Below are 22,215 nucleotides of genomic sequence, written 5' to 3' on the forward strand. Positions count from 1 at the left end.
CAGCAGCGCAGTAGGAAGGCTTGCTGCGCTGCCGTGTGTCAAAATATTTTAAATGAGACCCTGGGTACGTAGATGTGCATTTCAGAATATAAACCTATAATTATCTTCATGATATTTTTGTTCTCGATAGCCGTGTTACGATATCTATATTGCACGGTTATTTCCTCGTGTTCTCGAGGGTGGTGCCAGTGTTCCAGCAGCACTGAAGGGAGGGGGGGGCGAGCACTTTTTAATATCACTATCAGCATGAGTAAAAGCAGGAGTTGTACAGCATACAAGTAAAACAGTCCCAGATTCCTTGTAACAGATTTACCCCAAAAGGCTGGGTCACAGCTTCTCTTTATTTTGGAGATGGTCTGGGGTGCTCATAGCCTTATTGCCCTTATCTGCAGGGCAATAACAGCTTTAATACCCCCTCCACCCTCCTCGATTGGGCCTATAATTGCAGGGGTGTTAACTAAGAACCATTGTTGCCCATAGGTGTGGACAACACTGAAGCAGAAGCCTTTTGTGGACTTTGCAACAGAAACCTTTTGGTATTCACAAGCACAGAGTGTAAGTTACTACTAAAGCACAAATCTGCTTTAAGCTCAACACTACACATGGGAACACTTTTGCAGTTCCTTCAGGTGTAAAAATCAGCATTGCATCTGATTTGATCTGATTTTACAAATGGAATAAAAATGTTGTGCGCCAGCACACAGAAAGGGCCCTCAAGATCGAGTCACGCACAGTTTTACAGATTACTCCCCTCGCCTCTCTTAGATCCTAAGAGTGAAAAAATCACAGGGGGAATTGTTGCTCTTGGCTAGCTAAGCATGGACCAACCCTTTCTTCCGGGGCGAGGAGAGATAGGCTTGCACTGATGGTCTATGATGGTCACTGAGCCAGTGGAGGACATAGAGCTCTGCCCTCAGCCCTACACTTCAGAGCATGGACCGGTTTGTGCCTCATGTCACAAACCAATGTTAAGGTCTGATAGTTGATACCTAGAAGACAAAATAAAGACAACGCCACAAATTTCCCATGCACAGAGCATCCAGTAAGAGCGGATGCTTAAATGAGGTCTGCAAGAGTCCACCAGTTCGGGAGTTTAGAGATGGGTGTAACAGATGTAGCATACCCCCTTACATCATCAGGATTGAGGGGTCGCTGCAGGGCCTGCTGTCAAGAATGCCTAAGGTAGGAGCATACGCAGAGCTGCATGGCAGGGGGTCTGGTTAAATGCTTTGCCCACAGTAAGCTGGACTGAAAGGCAGGCAGCGGCTACTGCCCACTATGTTATTTGGTTTCCTTTCAGCAGTGAAGGAAGGAAGTGGTTCAGTGGCATGACCCGCAGTTGCCTTCTGTTGGTTGGAAGATGTTCCTGGCACCACGATCTGCCACCAGCCTCTTCTGCCTCCTCCTTCTGTTGGCTTGAGGATGCTCTGGGAAAACAAGATCTGCCGCCCGCATCTTCTAACTCTGGCTTCAGTTGACCAAAGGGCGCTCCTAGTGGACAGGACGTACTGCCTGCCTCTTCTTTCTCTACCTTCTGATGCCCCCACCACCTGCACTCTCTTTTTCTGCCTTTTGTTGGTTATTGGTTCTCCTTTTAGATAGGATCCACCGGCCGCTTTTTCTTTCTCTGCCTTCTGCTGGCCATAGGTCCTCCTGGCAGACAGAATCACCGGCTGCCTTCTCTTTCTCTGCCTTCTGCTGGACAAAATTATTCCTGGTGAACAGGATCTGCTACCAGTTCTTATTTTTCTGCTTTCTGTTGGCTGAAGGATGCTCAGAAAGATTAGGATTTGCTTCCCGCCCCTTCTTTCTCTTCCTTCAGTTGCCGTCTGTCTCTTCTTTCTCCACCGTCTGTTGGCTTGAGAATGCTGCTGGTGGGCAGGATCTGCCTCTTCTTTCTTAACCTTCTTTTGATGCCCATCTCTTCTTTCTCCACCTTCTGTGGCCACCTGCCTCTTGTTACTCTGCATTCTGTTGGCTACAGGATGCTTCTTTAAAACAGGATCTGCTAGCTGACTTTTCTTTCTCTACATACATCGGATGCTGCTGGCGGACGGGATCTGCCACCCACCTCTTCTTTGCTGCCTTCTGTTGGCCATGGGATGATCCTGACACACAGGATCTACTGCCCGCATCTTCTTTCTCTGTCGTCAGTTGGCCAAAGGATGTTCCAGGCAGACAGGATCTGCCACACACCTCTTTTTTCTGCCTTCTCTTGGCCATGGGATGCTCCTGGCGGACAGGATCTACTGCCTCCTTCTTTTTTCTCTACCTTCTGTTGGCCATAGGATGCTCCTGGCAGAAAGGAACTACTGCCCGCAACTTCTAACTCTGTCTTCAGTTGGCCAGATGATGTTCCTGGCAGACAGGATCTTCTGTCTGACTCTTCTTTCGCCACCTTCTGTTGGCCACAGGATGCTTCTGTCGGGCAGAACCTGTCAACTGACATTTATTTATTTTCCTTCTGTTGGCCATCGCATGCTCCTGGCAGACATGATCTACTGCTCACCTCTTCATTCCCCACCTTCTGTGGCCATTAAATGCTCCTGGTGGATAAGCTCTATTGCCTTTTTCTTTTTTCTCTGCCTTCTATTGACCATCGGATGCCCCCAGTAGCACAAGATCCTCTTCCTGCCTCTTCTTTCCTGCCTTTTGTTGGACATGGGATGCTCCTGGCAGGCAGGATCTACTGCCTGCATCTTCTTTCTCTGTCTTCAGTTGACCTGAGGATGTTCCTGGCAGACAGGATCTTCTGCCCGCCTCTTCTTTCTCCACCTTCTGCTGGCCATTGGATGCTCCTGGCAAACAGGATCTATTGCCTTTACCCTTTTTCTCTGCCTTCTGTTGGCCATTAGATGCCCCCAATAGGACAGAATCTACTGCCCGCCCCTTCTTTCTCCACCTTCTGTTGGTCGTGGGATGCTCCTGGCGGACAGGATCTATTGCCCCCATCTTCTTTCTCAGTCCTCACTTGACCTGAGGATGTTCCTGGCAGACAGGATCTTCTGCCCGCCTCTTCTTTCTCCACCTTCTGTTGGATCATAGGATGCTCCTGGCAAACTTGAACTGCTAACAGCGTCTTCATTCTAAGCTGCTTGTGAAGTGAATGAAACAAAGGGTCCTTGGAGTTGTGTCCCCAGATCCATCATCTCGGCAAGCACTTTGCTGTCTAGTCTTGAGCTGGAGAGGGTAACACTTGGATAGCCTTGTCTCTGACACACCTGGAGAAGAATGGAGCATATCAAGACTTTTGTAATGGGAGAAGAATGGAGCGTATCAAGACTTTTGTAATGGGAGAAGAATGGAGCGTATCAAGACTCTCCTAACCACACTGGGACAGGTGGCAGCACTTTGGAGAGGAGCAGGCTAGAGTGGGGGCTTGTGAGTAGTACTGAGGCGTGTACAGGAGTTTTGGAGTGTCTCTGGATCTAAAGCAGGAGGCATACATCAACAGCTTTGCTTAAATAAGAGGGGACATAATCTCCTCAGAGAGTCCATGCCACACCCTTAAAGAGGGCTGGATTCTTTGCAAATGCATGTGGTGATAAGTGATTCCAATAGTAGATGTGCCTATGCAGTTATAGACGCCAATTAGGGATAGCATGAGGTAGCAGCTGCTACCCTAAGCTTGCCCTTTGAGATCTCTTGCACTGACCCTGCCTTCCCTGGTCCCAGGGAGCTATGAACGAGGCAGGAAGAACAGAAACTACACTGGATTTCCAACAACTGTTGACTTTTTGCAGTTCCAACTCCCTCCATATCTTCTCAGGAGCAACCCAGATGGCGTTGAGTATAAGGGTGAGGCGCAAGTTAAACCCTGTGATGTTATTCCGCTACCCATACCATTTTGGTGAAAGAAGGTCCCTGGAGTGAGCGCCAAATCGTTCTAGCAGAGACTCATAGAGGGCACAAGCTCCTGCTTGTAAAACTGTGTGTTTTCATCATTAGAAACAGCATCCTAACCAGCCCTTAGGAGGACAAGTAGAATGCATAAAAGCTTAATTTGATATAATTAGACAAATATGAAAGTCATGCATAGGGACGTTCAATTACTCTTTATGGAGGGCTTGATTGTAATTATTTATTCATTCTCTTAAGCAACTCTTATGCTTTAAATCTGCAATAAGTGCGGACAGGATGCAGGAGTTCTTGTGCAAGGGCATATGGCTTGCGCTTATGTATGTTAATGGAAAGTAGCATTAGGCCTACGCTGGTGCTCATAGAGGGTCTGTCATTTGTGGGCATACATCATACATTACTGGTGCTGGTGGAGGGGTTGTGGTGTGAGGGTAGGAGCTACGCACAGGTGCAGGTGATTGGTGTTGGTGTAGAGATGCCATAGAATGGTAGGTTCCATGCAGTGGTGCAGGTGTAGTAAGTTTTAGGTCGTGCTGAGCTAGCGCATGCGCTGCTCTGCGAGACATTTAGTGTGTGGGTTTTCAAAGTGCTGCCACAGGCTTTTGGTGGCCTCAAGCTTGCGTGCACGCGCGCAGCCATCTGGCTTTCTGTAATGGCTCATTAAGCCTTACAGCGCGTGAATCCCCTCCCCTCCCCTCCCCCCTCCCTTCTCCCACTCCCTCCTCGTCAGCTTAATTTTCGTATTCCCCTTCTTCCCGCCCCCCTTTGTTGATGTTCACTAGGTGCCCGAGGTTTAGGCTAAGACCCTTCACAGTGCTTACTTGCACAAACATGCATTGCTAGCCGTCTTCCTTCAACAAGCATTGGCTTAGCCAATAGGTCTCGCCTTTGGGACCTTGTAAGTGTTTAGTTATCCAGCACAATATCCTTGGTGCAACAACATCAAGTGTTGCATGGCTAAACACTTATAACCCCTTCCGTGCTCCCATCGGCCAACGGCCGTCGCGAGCACTACCTGGCTAGTGCTGCGCACGTCCGTTGGCCGACGCGCCCCGCCCACTTTTTCAAACCGTGGCGGAATTCGCGCCGCGGTTAAGCGGTTAAGGTCCCAAAGGCGAGACCTATTGGCTATGCCAATGCTTGTTATACCATGGTAGTTAGCACTCGCTGGTGCTCATGGAGTGGTTATCATAGGATTACAGGTTGCATACGCTGATAGAGAGATTATTGTGCAATGGTGCAGTGCCATGCACAGAGCTTGTAGGGTGATTGTGTTAACATGGTGGTTATTATGCGCTGGTGCTCGTGGGCTAATTGCCATCCAATAGTGAGTATCACAGGCTGTTTGCTCATGGAGTGATTGTCTTATAATGGTATAATGGTGGGTAGCATTCACTGATACTCGTGGGGTGTTTGCCATATGATGAAGATTAGCATGCGCTGGCGCTCGTGGAGTGATTGTTTTACAATAGTGATGTGCAGGTGTAGAGAATGTCATACTGTGGTGGGTTTCAGTTGCTAGTGTAGAGATTATTGTATGATGGTGGTTAGCATGCATTGTTGCTTCTGGATTGATTTTTGTTCAGTGGTGAGTTGCTTGTGCTGGTGCTCGTTAAGTGACTGGATTGTTTTACGATGCTGGGTTGCATGCGCTGGTGCTCATGGAGTGATTGTCGTATGATGGTGGTTTGTATGTGCAGGTGCTGGTGGAGAGGTGTTCCTGCGCTGATGAGTTGCATGCATCAATGCTGCTTTAGAGATGCCATACAATGGTGGGTTGCATGCAAAGGTGTTTGCAAAGATGTTGTATTAGTGGATAGCACATGCTGGTGCTTGTGAAGTGATTTTCGTACAATGACGGGTTGCATGCACAGTACTTAGTGTAGAGATTATCGTACAATGATGAGTTGCATGCACCTGTGCTGGTGGAAAAATTGTTGTACGTTTGTGGGATGCGTTCTCAGGTAGAGGTGAAGAGATTATGGTACAAAGGTGAGTGTCCTGCAATGGTGCCAATACCGGGATTGTTCTACAAGACTGTGAGCATTCACTGCCACTGATCACGGAAAAGCTTCAAACAGAGCATTCATGAATAATTGTGGTCTCTTCTGTCTCTTCAGGCCCTCGTTGGATTGGGGTACCGGGTGAATTACGTGGGTACGAAACCGCCCACAAGCGGCATGGCAAGTTACCATGGAGAAAATTGTTTGAACCAGCCATCAAACTAGCCACTGAGGGGTTCCCGGTGCCAGCGGTCCTCAATGCATTTCTCAACAATTCCTTCCTGAAGCCTTCCTTTCTGAACACATCCATTTGGTAAGGGACTGGCGCTTCAACATAATGTGCTCAGGGAGTTCATGAGTTGGAAGGGGGTCAACAACACTTTCCCAGGGATTGGGGACAGTAAAGGAAATAGACAGAGCACTCCAGAAGGAGGCAAAAGCTGTTAGATCTGAAGATAATTAGGAAGTATGCTTTCAATTGAGACTCATGAGTAGTATGGGCAAGGGGCACTGACTGCTGTTCTCAGAATAGAGACTTGTATTTATTATATATTGAATTTGACAATTGTTTCTCGATTGGTGCAGATTGTAGCAAGTCCCTACAAAGAACTGAGTTACAAATTGTGTATTTATTCAGTATTGGAAAAAATGGGTATCCAGCAGCATCCCCGGTTCTGCAGTTATTACTGAGCGAAAACCGAGATCCAGGCGTCCCCAGGACTTTGTCCTGTTGTGGTTTACCGACACTTTGACACAGCAGTCTGTTTCATGCGACCTTGTTCAAAGGATGTCCAGTCATTGGGAAAGATTATGCAAACTGTGATAGGAAAGGACACTTTTCACAAATGTGTAGAGATGGCAAAAGAATAGAGAAATTGAAGATGGCTCAGATCAGTCAGGATAATGAAGTAGACACGGAGTGCTCCAGGATACAAAATATGATTTTGTCCTTAAGACGTATCATTAGTATAACTGAAGAGATTGATCTTGGACCATCCGGTGTGTTATCGACACCATAAGGAAAAGCTTAGAGGCCTTGATGGGCTAAGGATCTCCATAAACTATTGTCACAAAAGAATTTTGAAAAAGCGCTATAAAGTATTGTAAAGAAACTTTAAGAACCGTATGTAACGGCTGTGTCCATCAAGGGAAATACCTTCAACTCTATGGGTACCTTTCCAGGCAGCATGAAATTCAAGAACAGATTGGCAGAGATCAATGTTTATGGTGCCTTACAAGGGGTGTGCTTACTAGGATGGAGGCATCAATGCATGTTGGGAATTATTTTAGTTCCTTGCTCTCATGAGCAGGTTTTAACTATTAATGCTGCAGATTTTAGTCAGATAATTGTAAAAGCGTACTCCTTTGTGTTTTCGAGTGTTCTGGGCAAAATGGATAGCTGTTGAAACAGGATAATGCACACAGTTAACTCTGACTGTGTAAAGAAGAAATTAAGGTTGTTTCCAAAAAAAAGACTTGCAAAACATCCTGGAAGATATGCTAGCCCAGTATATTACTGAAGAAGTTGAATGAGAAGAATGGGTCTCCCTGATTGTTCTTCCTAAAAAGAAGGATGACTTGCTTCGCTTTTGTATTGACCCTGGATCATGTACCAATTGTACAGTTGTTGATAAGCATGATTGAACAATAATTACATGATAATAATGTTAGAAGGTGACTCTGTTATTCCTATTTTAGGAGCATATCATCAGGTGGAGCATGCTCTTGAATTCAAGAATCTTACTATTTTTACTACACCATTTAGTTTATTTTACTTTAAACACGTGAAATCTCGACTGGCCTCAGCTCCCGCTGCTATTCATAGGGTGAAGTTTCATATTTTTAAAGGCTTGGACTTTTTTCTCACCATCTTTTAGGATGTTATGTTTATTTTCGTAAAAAATTAAGCAAATTTTGAAGTTCTCAAATGAATGTGGCCCTGGTTGTCAAATAAGGGGTTAGTATTAAAACAGAAAAAAAGTTAATTTTTACAGACAAATAATGTAGATTATTTAGGTCACTCAATTTACAGTGAAGGCGTTGCCCCCAAAGTAAAACTAGCAGAGGCGATCGAAAATGCACAGCCCCACCGACACTGGAAAGAAGCTATTATGTTTCTCTGGATTCTGTAAATACTATAACATGTTTGTTGAAACCTTTGATGAGAAAATGGAAACACTAGGGGAATTATTAAATAAAACCCACCAGTTTACTTGGGGTGCATGTCAACAAATTGCCAACAAATTGCCTTTGAATCAATCAAGGAAGCAACTGTTGCAGCTTCTATTCTGAAGCCTTTCTAATAGTGCTAAACCTGATTCATTACCATCAAAGCTAGTGCTTATGGGTTAGGTGCTGTTTTTCACGGTTTTCAAAAGACATTTGACTGATGTAGAGTTTGATGGATCTTGGTATCCCTTAGTCGCCTTTATGCCAAATTAAGGGTCCACCCGCTCTATCTAGGCGGAAATTTTACTCTGATTACCCAATGGATTTTGGTTCATCGGTGTAAGTAAATTAGGTTGTCTGGACTAACAGTGTGATGTGCCTTTTTCCTATTCAACGGCCAGTAAAAGCAGGGCAGTCCTGAAGCGGAAAATGAATAATTGAACCCCCACACTGATGAAGAAAACTCCCAGTTGTCAAGGTCATTTTCTTTTCTTCACAGTAATCAACTTCTACATTGGAAGTTTGTTTTTGTAAAATAAAAAAGGTTACTGAGCTACTGATTGAAACATGGCATACTCTCAGCAAATATTCAATGCCTTAGGAGCAGTTGCTGTGGCGGTGGCTTCTCTGAAGGCATAAAGGTCTCCGCCCCTTTGGAGGAGATCTCTAAACACAGCATGTGATCGCCTGCTAGGCCAGTGGAGGTAATTACCTCCGCCCCTGTGCAGTCTGTGGGTTGCCCACATATCCCCCCCCTGGCAGAAGGCAGGTCTCACACCAACCTCTAAATTGGTCCTTTAGAATGGAGTGTCATTTTCACCTTTAGGAAACTAAACTCTACAGAGCGGATATTAGTAGTGATAGAAAAGAAGCTGCTGCCATAAGTCTGGGCCAACAACCACTTCAGACACTAAATGGGACAACAAATCCTTGATTAGGTTTCTGACCATAAGCCATTAGTTAAAATATTATTACTAGTAGAAGGGTGTTCCGCCATCAAGGGATTTCGCTACTAAGCTCTAAACTACAAGAATTTTATTTTGACCTAAGCTTTGCACCAGGAAAGAAACATCTCTCAGCTGACTGCTAATTACAACTTCCTGCAGAACAATCACACCCAAAGGACACTGTAGAAAGGGAAACTCAGCTGCACTTGAAGTTGTATATCAGTCTTCATGGAGAGTATCTGAAAAAGAAGCTTTGGCAGCAGACCATAAGGATGAGATTTTATAATCCATTAAAAAGTATCTGGTAATTGGTATGGCCACTGCCAGATCTATAAAGCGATATTTTCAATCTTTCTACCATCTGGCCGAATAATTGGACATGGAAGGCAATTTGGTCATGAAGGGTGACAAAAGCAAATTTCTGACAGGAGTGAGTCTTAAACTTTTAGAAATTGGGCACCATAGCCACACATGAATATTATGACAAAGCAAAAACCAAAGGAAATGATGGACGGAGTGTTGAACATTGCAAGCACTCACCCCCAGTCAACTGATCTGGGTTTAATCCATCGCCGTTCTTTAGCCCACTCTGCCACCCCAGTTCAGATATGGCCATATGCAAATCAGTCTGACCCTGTGCCTCATGGGAACAGTCCAGCCCGAACTGCCAAGCCTGGGGGTAAGTGCTTGCAATGTTCAACACTCCGTCCATCATTTCCTTTGGTTTTTGCTATTAACATTACAAAACATGGAGAGAACACTGGTGATGGCCCTGTAAGGACACATCACATTTGTCACATCACTACGCCTTTTTAAGATTCGCAATGCTATAACCAAGTGGACTATTTCTACTACTGCCTCAAAGAGGTAATCATGGTCCAGAAGAATCTGAGAGAGCCTTTTGACCTAAAGAATTACTCCCATGTACTCACAAGCAAACGTTTCTTCGTATCTCTGAAAGGTAAATCACCAACTTTGAAAATGTGTCCTTGGTGGCTCACGAAATTGTGAAACAAGTCTGAACAGAGACCATCGAACCAAGATAAAATCAGTGTTAGGATTTACAAATAACAACACAAATGAAAAAACATCTATCTATGTCAAACAAACAAAAAAGTCCAACAAGCAGACATAAAAGTGGGTGAGTGAGTGAATTCTCTTCTCCCAGGGAGGGTTCATTAATGCAAGTCCAAATTTTTCCACCCCATGAAATTAGTGATAGTTAACAAAATCAGTGTGGCGACTCAAGATAGAAGGTGCTAGAACTCAGGTGAGGCACCAGGTGAAGGGTTTGTGAAGGACACCGTCCATGATGAGTGATTCTTCCTTGAGTCTGAGGTTGAGGGGGTGCGAGAATGCAATGGAGAGTTATCCTAATAATCTTGCCACATGATTCAACCAGGGCCGGACTGGCTGTAGCGGCCACCAGGCATTTTCCCGGTGGGCCGCCTGGTTGGGGGGCGGTTTTAGTCCCCTGGGGGGGCGTTTTTGCAAACAGCTCAGCCGCACCCCTATCCTCCCCCCTAGGAGGGCAGGCCGAGCAGTTTGCCAGGGCTGGTTTCAGTTCCCAGGCCGGCCCTGGATACAACATGGCTCCAAGGTGTGTAATTCCACCAGGTGAAAGCTCTGAACATGTCAGATTTTGGGATCAACCCTCTACTGACAATCAAGACTCCATTGCTTACAGAGTGAAAAGCCATAAGGAAAGATTCTTGGAGAAAATTAATGTAAAATGTGCCTTTTCTCCTGATTCTTGTGGTGGAATGTGTAGTCACTACTTGATCCTAGTCTAGTATATGTTTTATTGCTTGAAGTTCCAGTCTTATTTGATCCTTGTCTTTGTAGGGGTGAGATGTGTTACATCATATATGATCTTTAGCCTTTAATGGCAACATTTTTCCCAGCTCATTACCCTTACCTCTTTTTGTCTCATTTCTTCCGCCCACCCTTCCTCCTTGGTTAGTAGACGACTAGGCTCTCCTCTTTTGCCTTAGAACCTTGGCAGATTCAGGATAATACATATTACTGTTCAGACTGTTCTATCTGGGATGCTGCTGTTATAAGATGCTTGTTTGCACCTGCTTTATACTATTAATCTGGATACCCACTTTGACAACTCAACTTCTTCGTCAAACCTGGGCTTCTGTTTGCACAATTTCATGACTCGTGGCCACCATATTGATTCACACATTTTTCAAGTACAAATTGTGGACTGGCATTATATCGCCAAGATAAGCCACTGAGTTGGAATGGAAAGTCTATACATCCCGATAACGCTCACCTTCATGATACTTTGGAGTCAATATATACGCAGTTTGATATTTCTGTGGTCGATATATTGGTATACATCCCTTTTGATGAGCTGGCCTGCCCACTCTTCGCCTGTTTTATCTAGGTGTATTTAAGGGTAGGCATCATTTGCAGAGCTCTACTGGGCAATTTCTCCATCTTCGCCTCCCAGGCTTCTTGTGATGTTCCAGATGGTGTCATCCATGATGTAGAGAAAGCCGCTGGAGATGAAGGACCTGCCTGGAGGAAGGGCACTGCACCCTCTGATCAGGGCAGGGACTGTTGCTCTGCTAGCAAGTGATACAACACAAAGGATTGCGTGCTTTGTCTTCACAGCCAGGTGTTCTGCAAAGACGGCGATGTGTTACGGACAGGTGACATTCTAAAGCTACCAGCACTGGCAGAAACCCTACGCCTGGTGGCAGAAGGTGGAGCCGATGCATTTTACAAGGGTGCACTGGCACAGAAGATTGTGGATGACAACAGGAAGGCAGGTGAGAAGCATCAAACTAACGTGTGTTCTATGTGTGGTTCTACCAGCAAAACCTTCCAAAAGAAATACTATCCACTCCGGGGGCCAAGAATAACATGGACTATGTATGGTCTGTCACTGTTTGGCTTGAATACATTCCAGGTACTCTTGTCTCAGATTCAATTTCAAAAACTCTGTAGGAGGAGATTTGGATTGGGCCTGCTGCTGAGTTGTCAGATAACCATGCACATCATCCGAACACTATCTTGCTACTGGTTGCTCACCGGAACCCTAAAAAGGTATTCTGAAGAGATAGAGTCCCCTCCATGAAGATGTTTGAAAGGCCTGCCCACTGCCGTCTTGTATGAATGCAATCCTTTTGAGTCAATGGTTCATTGCCAGGGGTTGGGCATTGCAAACTTGGGTAATACCAGGGTGAAGAAGCACACACAAGTCAAAAACTCTTATTAGTCGGCAGTGGTCCTAACAAACGAGAAAAAACATAAATGTTTGGTAGAAGCCCTTTGTACCACTAGATGTTTCAGACAGTCTGCAATACACATCCTGCTCTACCAGGACACCTTAAACGTCCAAGGGCATGCTGCTTTCCTGACTAAGAGACCTTTTAAGGCATGGGCAAAGAGGGTCATTGCCCAGGGAATATATTATGTTACAACGCAAACAATTACAACGCATACCATTACAATACACAATACTTTTGGGGCAATAGTGGGATAAGTGTTGGATAGTGTAGGGGTAAACATTACTATTCCCACTCCAGTGAGTGTAACAGTAGGGTAAGTGTTGGATAGTGTAGGGGTAAAAATTACTATTCCTACTCCAGTGAGTGTACCAAGTGTTGGATATTGTAGGGGTAAAAATACTATCCCCTTGTACCCCAAAATCCATACCTACTCTAAAACTAAAAAATCCCCATTACTTACCTTATAATGTGTTCCAATAGCATGCGTTGTAGTGGTATGCATTGTAATGGCATTCATTGTAGTGACATGCGTCGTAAATGGCATGCTTTGTAATGGCATGCGATGTAAAGGCAGCTGCGTTGTAACAGCTGCATTGTCAAGGTAGTGCGTTGTAATGACTGCGTTGTAATGGTTGTTTCCCTTGCCCAGGGTCCCGTCTTTCAAGGGTCTCCTGTGAAAGTTAACTTTTTCTCTATCTCACTTATGTCTATTTCTCTGTCACAATGTTTAATATATAAATAAATATTGTTTGGCATCGTGGGGTTTGAATAAGTACAACATGAGTTATAAAACTTAAAGTTGTTCTGCACAGGGGTTCCAAAACATTTCTTGCCCCCGGACCCCAAAATCCTTAACATGACACTGGCATGACAGTTATAACTATCCCAGTATGAATGCACCTTGATGGTCATTCTAGGCTTTCGACTCTGGAACCCCCTACTGAAAGTGCTTTGTAACACCAGAAACTCCCACTTTGCAGAACCAAAATTGACAAAGCCAATAGCTTGGGTGTTTCTTTTAGTGAAGAGGTGTAGTGTAGGGGCTATATGGCTGACCTGCGAACTTGGATATTGGGATTGTAATCACGTCAAATCACTTAGCAGACAGAATAGCACCTGAATTTATAACTGGATGTAATGTAATTTAAATGTATGTAATGTAAAGAAAAACTGTTATAGGGTATATTTCCCAATGCCCACCAGCACTCAATAACATCTTAGAGAGGATATTTGCAAGGGGATTGCACCACTGCGGCGTCACTGTTCTAGAAGTTCTGGCGGCGCAATGCCCTGCATCATATTAACAAAGCGGTGTTAAGCCACTTTGCGTGGCCTTAACTTCACTTTGTAAATATTGTACATTTTCACTCAGTTTACTGCGTGAAAAGGGCGTGCAATGGGCATTGCTGTGAGCGTTCCACCGCAACACTCTTTGACGCTGCCCCAGATTTACAAAGATCTGTAAATCTGAGGCAGCACCAAAAATGAACGTCATGCAAGAGCAGGCGTTAGAATGGTGCAACGAGGAGAAATACTTTTATTTATCCTCAATTTTGCTCTTTCTATGTGTGCTGAATTCAGCAGCAAACAGAAAGAGCAAGCCACCCTTACAGATTGTTTATGTGCAGGAAGGTGTCCTTTCCTGCACATAAACAATAATTCCCAGCAATGCAGTCACCCTTGCACTCTGGCGATCATTCCTTGCAATGCAGGCACCTTTGCACTCTGGCGATCATTCCTTGCAATGCAGTCATCCTTGCACTATGGCGATCATTCCTTGCGATGCAGGCACCGTTGTACTATGGCGATCATTCCTTGCAATGCAGGCACCGTTGTACTATGGCGATCATTCCTTGCGATGCAGGCACAGTTGTACTATGGCGATCATTCCTTGCGATGCAGGCACCGTTGTACTATGGCGATCATTCCTTGCGATGCAGGCACCGTTGTACTATGGCGATCATTCCTTGCGATGCAGGCACCGTTGTACTATGGCGATCATTCCTTGCAATGCAGGCACCGTTGTACTATGGCGGTCATTCCTTGCGATGCAGGCACCGTTGTACTATGGCGATCATTCCTTGCACTGCAGTCACCCTGGCAATATGGCGATCATTCCTTGCAATGCAGGCACCGTTGTACTATGGCTATCATTCCTTGCAATGCAGGCACCGTTGTACTATGGCGATCATTCCTTGCAATGCAGGCACCGTTGTACTATGGCGTAAGGGTGTCTGTGTTGGCGCTAGGCAGCTATTTTTAGCACCAGTGCAAGCGAAAACACAGGGGTGCGCTGTATTCTTGTGAATAAGGCGCATCCATGCATTTTTAAATGATGCCGTGAGGCGCTACACATTTCACCGCAGCACTGCGCTGCACCATTTCCTTGTGAATATACTGAGGCTTAAGAGGTCTATATTTAGTTTTTCCTGCCAGGCAAAGACCTAGCTGCAAAGGGTCCAGGCTGGTGTATCTCTGCCCTTTACTCTGTGACAGCAGAGTGATACTGTGTGTAACCCTTACAATAAGCCAGAATTTGGGGGCTTATTTACAATTCCCTTGCGCCGTCGGCATGTCACTTTTAATATGGGAAAAAGTGATGTACCGGTGGCGCAAGGGGCTTGTAAATAAGCCCCTTGGTGTCCTCTTAGTCTCCAGCTGAACGTTTGAGCTCTACAACTCAAAGAATGTACAGGTAAACTTAACAGGAGTTATTACTCTCAGGGGCACGTCTCGGGCCTGCTTGGGGGTGGAGGGGTGTCCCGCTTACCTTTAATCCATTCCTTGTGGCTGACGTCTACTCGTCATGCTTACTAGTTAGTATCTTTCCATGCTGCTTGGCAGACTTGTGGGTGTCAAGTGTCTGTTTTCTTTTTCTAGAACTCCTCAGTGTTGTTTTCTTTCGCCTGGTTACAGTTGTGGCCCCCCTCTACTGATGTGTATTCACCGCAGGTGTTCACCTTTGTTGTTTGGACAGGTGCAGGCCATTTAAAGAACGTCCCTTCTTCCGATTATTCTTCCAGGCCTCTTTCAACAGACGTAAACCTCAGTACGATTAGCGTTTCTTTTATCAGGAGAAATGTGTGTGCACTTCACACCCTAGAACTGTGTTCCGCTGCTTGCTGGGTTGGACCTCTGATCTTCTGTGGGTCCTGCTGATGAACTGTGTGACCGCGGGCAGTTTCATTTTTCAAGCCAACAGGGTGATTGGTCTGTTTTTTTGTATTGTTATTTATTGGCTGTTTCCTGTATGTAGGAGTCCAGTAGATTTTTTTATTGCATAAACTGTATATTTAGATTCCCCATTGCTGGTGTCTTATGGTAAATCTTGATTCCTTGAAGAGAGGCTTGTCATGGTCTGGTTACATGCTATGGAACTAACACAACTGCGCTGCCCTGACGGCTGGTCGGACATTTAGAAATTGCCAGATGTTTCTGGCTTACTTAGCTGTAGAAGTCTGTGCTCAAAACAAACATCACTGAGACGCAAGGTATTTTTTGAGTATCAACATTGGTTTTCAATTTCCCAACCGGCTGTATTGATGATATGTGTTTTTTAATTGTCTGTTCAACTCAGTATTACTAGATTTATAAGACATAACACACCGATTTAGTTCTCTTCGAGATTCTTGTATGGAGGGGACACACCATGCTGTCTTTTAGGGTCTTTTGAAGAGTTTTTCAGATACCCCTATTTTGTTAACTTGTTAAAGACTTGTCCTGAATACATGGAAAAATCTTCTTTTTCATGACAGTTTCCTTGTTGCACCCCAGCTTGTGTGAGTGAAAGCTATGATGATGGAGCAGACTGTTGTTGTCTGTTTCTTTGGTAAAAAAGGGAGTTTGCAGATATCTTACTGATTTTTGATCCAGTTGCCTAGGAAGTTTATTTCTTATTTTATTGAAGTTCATTATAAATGTAATATCAGCTGATATCCGACGGACCCAGTTTGAGAGTGCGGTCAGCTGTTCTTCAGTCCCTGTCCAAATAAACATGTCATATGAACAGTTTTGCCAAGTTGGTATGTTCCTTACACATGGGATGTTTGAAAGACCAGCCTCTCTTCATCTTGTGAAATACATCGATTAACTACTTCTGGTGCAAAAGAAAAGCCCAGATCATTTTTATCGATCAGTCAGCGTGCAGTTAAAAACATGCATTTTTTTTCCTTATGCTAATACTTCCTCTTCTCTTTCTCTTCCCTAGGGGGCACAATGACCCTGGATGATTTAAAAAACTTCCAAGTGGAAATAGTTCCAGCTTTGAAAGTGTTGCTTGGAAAATACACACTGTATTCCCCTCCCCCTCCTGCCGCCGGGCCAATCCTGAGCTTTATCCTTAATATCCTTAAAGGTAAGCTGTGCGCCACTCAGTTTTTATGCTTCTTATTTCTCGTTTCGTCACCGGAGTACCACTTGTGTCTTGTTTCCACTTGGTTCAACACAGGTCCCACCACACTGTGGGGCATATTATCAAGGGGCCGCGATAAAATTATCGCCGCTATAAGTGTCCGTTTTCGGGCGAAAAGCGGCGATAATTTGATTGCATTATCATCAAGGACACGCTAGCGTGTGGTTCCTTGACTTAGCGCCCATTTTCCATGCGCCTCGCCTCGCATCGATATTGAGATGGAAAGGAGGCGTGGCTGTGAAAACAACATGGGATAATATCGCGAAGGCAGCTTCGTTATATCATCAATGAGGGGTAGCGATATTTGAAATCGCGTTAAGTATGCCATAACGCAGGAATTTAACATCTGTTAAATTCCTGACTAAGGCATACCTAACATGGGGGGTGGATTGTGTGGCTAAGACCACAGGCCCTATCATCAAGGATATCGCCGTTTTCCATGGAACATCTCTGGAAAACCAGCGATATTCCATGGAAAACACCGCTATTGCTGGAATAATTATCGCCATTGCGCTACGCGTTGTTAATACAGCGCTAGCATGACGATCATTTCCAGCGATAGCTGGTGATAAAAATCCTCACGCTAAGAGCGGCCAGCGATAATTATCGCTGCCGCTTGATAATATGCCCCTGTATTGCTTCAGTCTGTGCCATCAGCCCTCCAACCATGTCTTGAAAAAGAGGTTCGCTTTATCATGTGCCTAAAAGCTCTAACTTTGTTGACCTTGGTGCTATGTTCCTAATATCTGATCACCGGCATTAACTTCCATTTTTGCTGAAATCAGACTCTTCAAAAAAATATGTCCTTGCACTGTGTGGTTTCAACCACTTTGTTATAATTGTTGTCCCTCAAATCATTTTAACTTACACAAAACGAGGGAAAGGAGGAGAAGAATTAAGCAGGAACTCAAAGTATGCATTTTATTTTATACTGATATACTAGATTACTTATTATATATGATATGTGTTATTTATATCATATATATTTATGTAATTGACTTGTTTTTAAATATATTCGTGTCACGGCTTTAAATCATTGATATTTTACAATGATACCACTTGTCCCAGGGTGGCAAGAGCTCTGGTCACCAAGGTGGGGGTCACCTTAGGTTCAGACTCCTTTGTGCTGCACTGTGTTGTATGTCCCTGCTTACTTGTTTGCCACACTTGTAAAAGAAGACAGGGGTTTGTGGTTGACCAAGTCAACAGGTGACGGGTGTACACCAGTGGAAGGGCACAGTAACATGTATGTGTTATACCTGCTGCTCAGCCAGTGTTGAGTGTGGAATGGAATGTTGGTGCGTGGTGATGCTGTGGAATGTTGGATGTGTGAGAGAGGATGGGCTGAGCAGCAGGAAGGCTGCTCCTGGTGGGGCTCTCCATCTTATCATCTTACCTAATAAACCTACTTATCTAATCTACCTTGGAACCGGATGTCTTCTGTGCAACATATTTTTGCGACACATTTAAAAAGGAACCTACATGTATAAACTGAGAGATTGAAGAAACCATGGAAACATATCTACAATAAACAAATGTGAAGAAACTGCATAAGAAGATCTGTGAACAAACCCAAATGTGCAGAAAGAGACAGTGTGCCCTCCAGCCCCACCAGTGTCCTGTTCCACTGGACAGCCTACCAGCCAGGGCATGCTTGACTGCTGGACCTAAGTGTACTTTTAAGTCACTCAATTGGAGCCGACCTGCGGTGAATTGGACAGGACCAGCGTCTTAGTATTTTAAGAAGACATAACATAGCTGCGCCTGTCAACATCTGAGAAGCGTCTAAGGGTTTCAGCTTTGGTTGACATGCAAGATGCTTTCAAGAAGGGATTTTAAGGGAGCCAGTTTTGGTGTGAACTGGAGGAGTATGGTGAGACCTGCTGCTGAATATTCCCATTCAAAAATTTGAACAGAGAAAACTCATTTTCGGCTAAGTGGTTTGGCCGTTGCTTGTATATGGAATTTGAATCGGCCACATGAGGAAGACGGCTCATGCATCCTTACCTTGTCCAAAGGGTCGCGTGAAGTTGCATGAAGCTGTGGTGGTGAAGACGACGGCATTCTCCCGCGTGTTGGTAGGAGTGCAGCATTTTTTGCAGCATGAACGTACCCAGAGCTACCCGGGACGTACTTTTACTATGTGCTGCCATCATTGTTTTTACCTTTTCTTCTCTGATGCCATAGACAGCGGGTTGGGGCGGTCCAGTGCGGATGGGGCGATGCTGCAAACCTGGAGTGGCGTGAAACTGTGTGTGAAGCAGACTGGTAAGACGTCACCCGAACGTGCTGCTCGATATTTCTGAACACGTGTCATTGGAACTCGGTGCTGCATTCCTGGAGTACGTAGAGTACATAGAGCTGTCTGTTGTTTAAGAAGATTATGGTTATATGCATTTGTTCTTCAAGAGTCCTTGTGGTTGAGGTTTGGTGAAGGGCAGAGCTAAGCCAAATGACTTGTTTGAAGTGTGCAGGTGTGTGGATTTTTTGTTCCACCCTTACTATGGGTAGGGGTGAAGGGCAGGGTTTTAGCCAAACTACATGTGGTTGAAGTCGGTCTGCCACCCCATCTATGGGAGTGTGGATGAAGGGCAGAGTTGACGTTGTTGTTCCACCCTACCTACGGGTAAGGGTGAAGGGCAGGGTTTAAGCCAAATGACTTGTGTGAATTGTTGTTCCACTCTTCCTACGGGGCAGGGGTGAAGCGCAAAGTTGAAGCCAAATGATGTGTGTGTGAAGTGTTGTTCCTCCCTCACTTTGTTCATGTGAGGCGATGTGTTTAAGCCTAAAGTTATGTGCGTTTGGTGTGTTGTTCCACCCTTATATGTATTAGGGTAAGGGGCTGTGTGTAAGCCAAGTGACGTGTGTTCGGAGGGTTGTTCCACCCCTACCAAGGTTAGGGTGAAGGGCATTATTTAAGCCAAGGTGGTTCACCAGTCAAGGTGGTTCATCGTTCCTGTTGTTTTGTTCTTTTGCTATAGGCGGTCCACTACTGCGCCCCTGTGGTTGGTTCTCTTCTTGCTGTCTTTATGTCAGCCTGGCCAGCGGGCATGTTGGAGGCACCTTGGGGTCTGTTCGAGGATTAGAGGTGTGGTAGAGTGTGTATGTTGTGTTCTGGGTAGAAAGGAAGAAGGGGTTAATATAATTATTATTATTTGCTGTTGTTACATTCATGGTCCATTATTATGTTGCTTATTCAGTTATGCACAATGCGTGCAATGTTTTCCACCTGTTATCTTCATGCATCTATATTGATTCTCATTGCTATATGGTAAACACCATGCAAGATTCTAATGATATTCTGTGAAAAGAAGGGAGATGTGTTATACCTGCTGCTCAGCCAGTGTGACTGTGGTGTAGCATGTTGGTGTATGGTGATGCTGTGGAATGTTGGATGTGTGAGAGAGTCAGTTGGAGGATGGGCTGAACATCAGGAAGGCTGCTTCTCGTGGGGCTCTTCGTCTTATCATCATACTTAATAAACCTACGTATCTAATCTACCTTGGAACCGGATGTCTTCTGTACAACAGTATGCATACTCTGATTTGGAGAAGCTTTTTATTGTTACCTGGGAATCCATCTTTGGCTTTCTCCTGCTGCTATGTATTCATATTGCTTTAAAATGTCACACAAGTGCTTCTATAGTTACCAGTTGGCGACACAGTAGCCTGCTTCACCCTGTGTACAGAGTTCTAATGAAAATGTGCTCCATTTGTAGGGTACAACTTCAGCCCAGACTCAGTGAAGGGAACGAGTGCAAAGGTGGAGACCTACCATCGCATCATAGAGGCCTTGAAGTTTGCCAATGGACAAAAGAGCAAGATACTGGACCCGCGGTTCGCCAACTTGAAGGAGGTAAGCGTGGCATCCCATAGGAAGACGAGGCGAGATCACGCACAAAGTACCTTTACTTACACATGGACTACGGCCATTCGAGTGGTGATTTCCTCTTTCTGTTGTGGTTGGGTAGATGTATTAGGCATGGCCTTTTGCTTTGATCATTGCGTATATTATGGTACCTGGATTTGTAGAGCATGTGGCTACCCAAACACGGGCTTCCAAGCGCTGGCAGACATAGTAACAAAGGGGCGATGTGGTGACCAACTGAACAGATGTGTCCTCAATTGCTTTCTGAAACTCAGGAGATTGTGATTTGCTCTCAAATGTATGGGGAGGGAGCTCCAGAGCTTGGGTGCCAATTATGTAAAGGACCGTCCTCCACCTCTGGCTCTTCTGATCTTTGGAACAGCCAGGAGGGAGCGGTTGCTTGACCTCAGGTCTTGCGAACTGTTGTATGAGACAGTGGTTTTAGAATGTGTGGGCCCTAAGCATACTTGATCTTGTGTGCAATGCATAGGGCTTTGAACTCAATCCTTCCCTTAACTGGGAGCCAGTATTACTTTGGTATGAGTGTTCCTCGTCACTAACAGTGATAGCTATCTAAATTGTGGTTTCCAATGGTTTCTGATATTGGCTGTTATCCTCAATGTAGATTCTAACTCTCTCTGCATGATTATTGCCTCAAATAACACCGGACATTCTCATTGTCGCAAATGTTTGCCTCGTATGTTGACTGTTGTCCTCAATGCCGCAGTGTTTGTCTCCAATAGTGGATGCTGTTGCTAATGCGGTAGCTAAATTCCGCTCATATTGGTTGCTGGTTGCAGCATGGCTGTTGCTAGCTTCTGATACGCACTGATGGCCTCAGTGTAGCATTTGTTATTGATGATAAACGTTTGTCTTTAGTGTGGGTGTTGTATGGCTCATATTGCGTACTGTCTATTGTGTGATTGCTCTTCGTCTTTCTTTGTGCGAGTTATTTTATGTCTCTTTTGCCCATCTCAGATATTGTTAACTTTTATCAACTGTGCAGCAATTTTCTTTTTTGTTTAGACTGTTGTTTATAGTGAAGTAATTTCCTGTTTTAGGTATTGACTGCTATACGCTGTGACTGTTTCGTGACCATGATATTCAGTTTTTGGTGTCAATGTGGAGTTATCTTTGATATTGACTGTTGTCATCCATGTAATAGGTGTAGTTATTTCTTGACTGTGACATTGACCGTTGTCCGCAGCGTACTGGGCCTTCTGCCTGATTTTGGTTGTTGTCCTCAGTGTAATAGTATCTGAAAGAGACATGTTAGTGATAGATTCCTTACCTTAGAATAATACCCATGCGTCAGACTGGATCCGCAAAGTTTTTTCTCGCTAGCAGTACATCTGCGCATCAGTAGGTGGCGTTGTGCAGCTCCGCGTCCGTCGCTGGCATCGCATACGCCGAGATGACGTCACGGAGACTACTTAGGCGCCACCCATGCAAGCTGACGTCAGATCTTCCTTTTTCCGCGCAAGAAAGCGCAGATCCGGTTAGAGCACATACCTCAGTCACTTTTTGACTATCTTTTTGAGACTTTTTGTCTTCTGTCAGTTGTCTACTCTGGTGCACGTAGGGATGCCTGGTTTATAAGTCTTGTGGAGCCTGCCGTCGCAATATGTCGGTGGCAGACCCCCACGACGTCTGTCTCTACTGCCTGGAGAGCGACCACGACTCCTGGGCCTGTTTGGACTGTTTGGCCATGGCCC

The 22,215-nt window shown here is 44.9% G+C and overlaps 1 protein-coding gene across 1 annotated transcript in view; it reads left to right on the plus strand.

The window, feature by feature from the left end:
- Positions 1-22,215, plus strand: part of GGT5 (gamma-glutamyltransferase 5) — a 358,595-nt gene that overhangs the window by 225,565 nt on the left and 110,815 nt on the right. The window contains exons 4-7 of the mRNA XM_085636046.1: positions 5,979-6,174; positions 11,603-11,760; positions 16,430-16,576; positions 20,352-20,488. Coding sequence (XP_085492172.1) covers positions 5,979-6,174; positions 11,603-11,760; positions 16,430-16,576; positions 20,352-20,488 — 638 coding nt within the window. The remainder of the gene's footprint in view (positions 1-5,978; positions 6,175-11,602; positions 11,761-16,429; positions 16,577-20,351; positions 20,489-22,215) is intronic.

Source organism: Triturus cristatus, chromosome 11, assembly GCF_964204655.1.
Source record: "Triturus cristatus chromosome 11, aTriCri1.1, whole genome shotgun sequence".
Classification (NCBI taxonomy): Eukaryota; Metazoa; Chordata; class Amphibia; order Caudata; family Salamandridae; genus Triturus; species Triturus cristatus.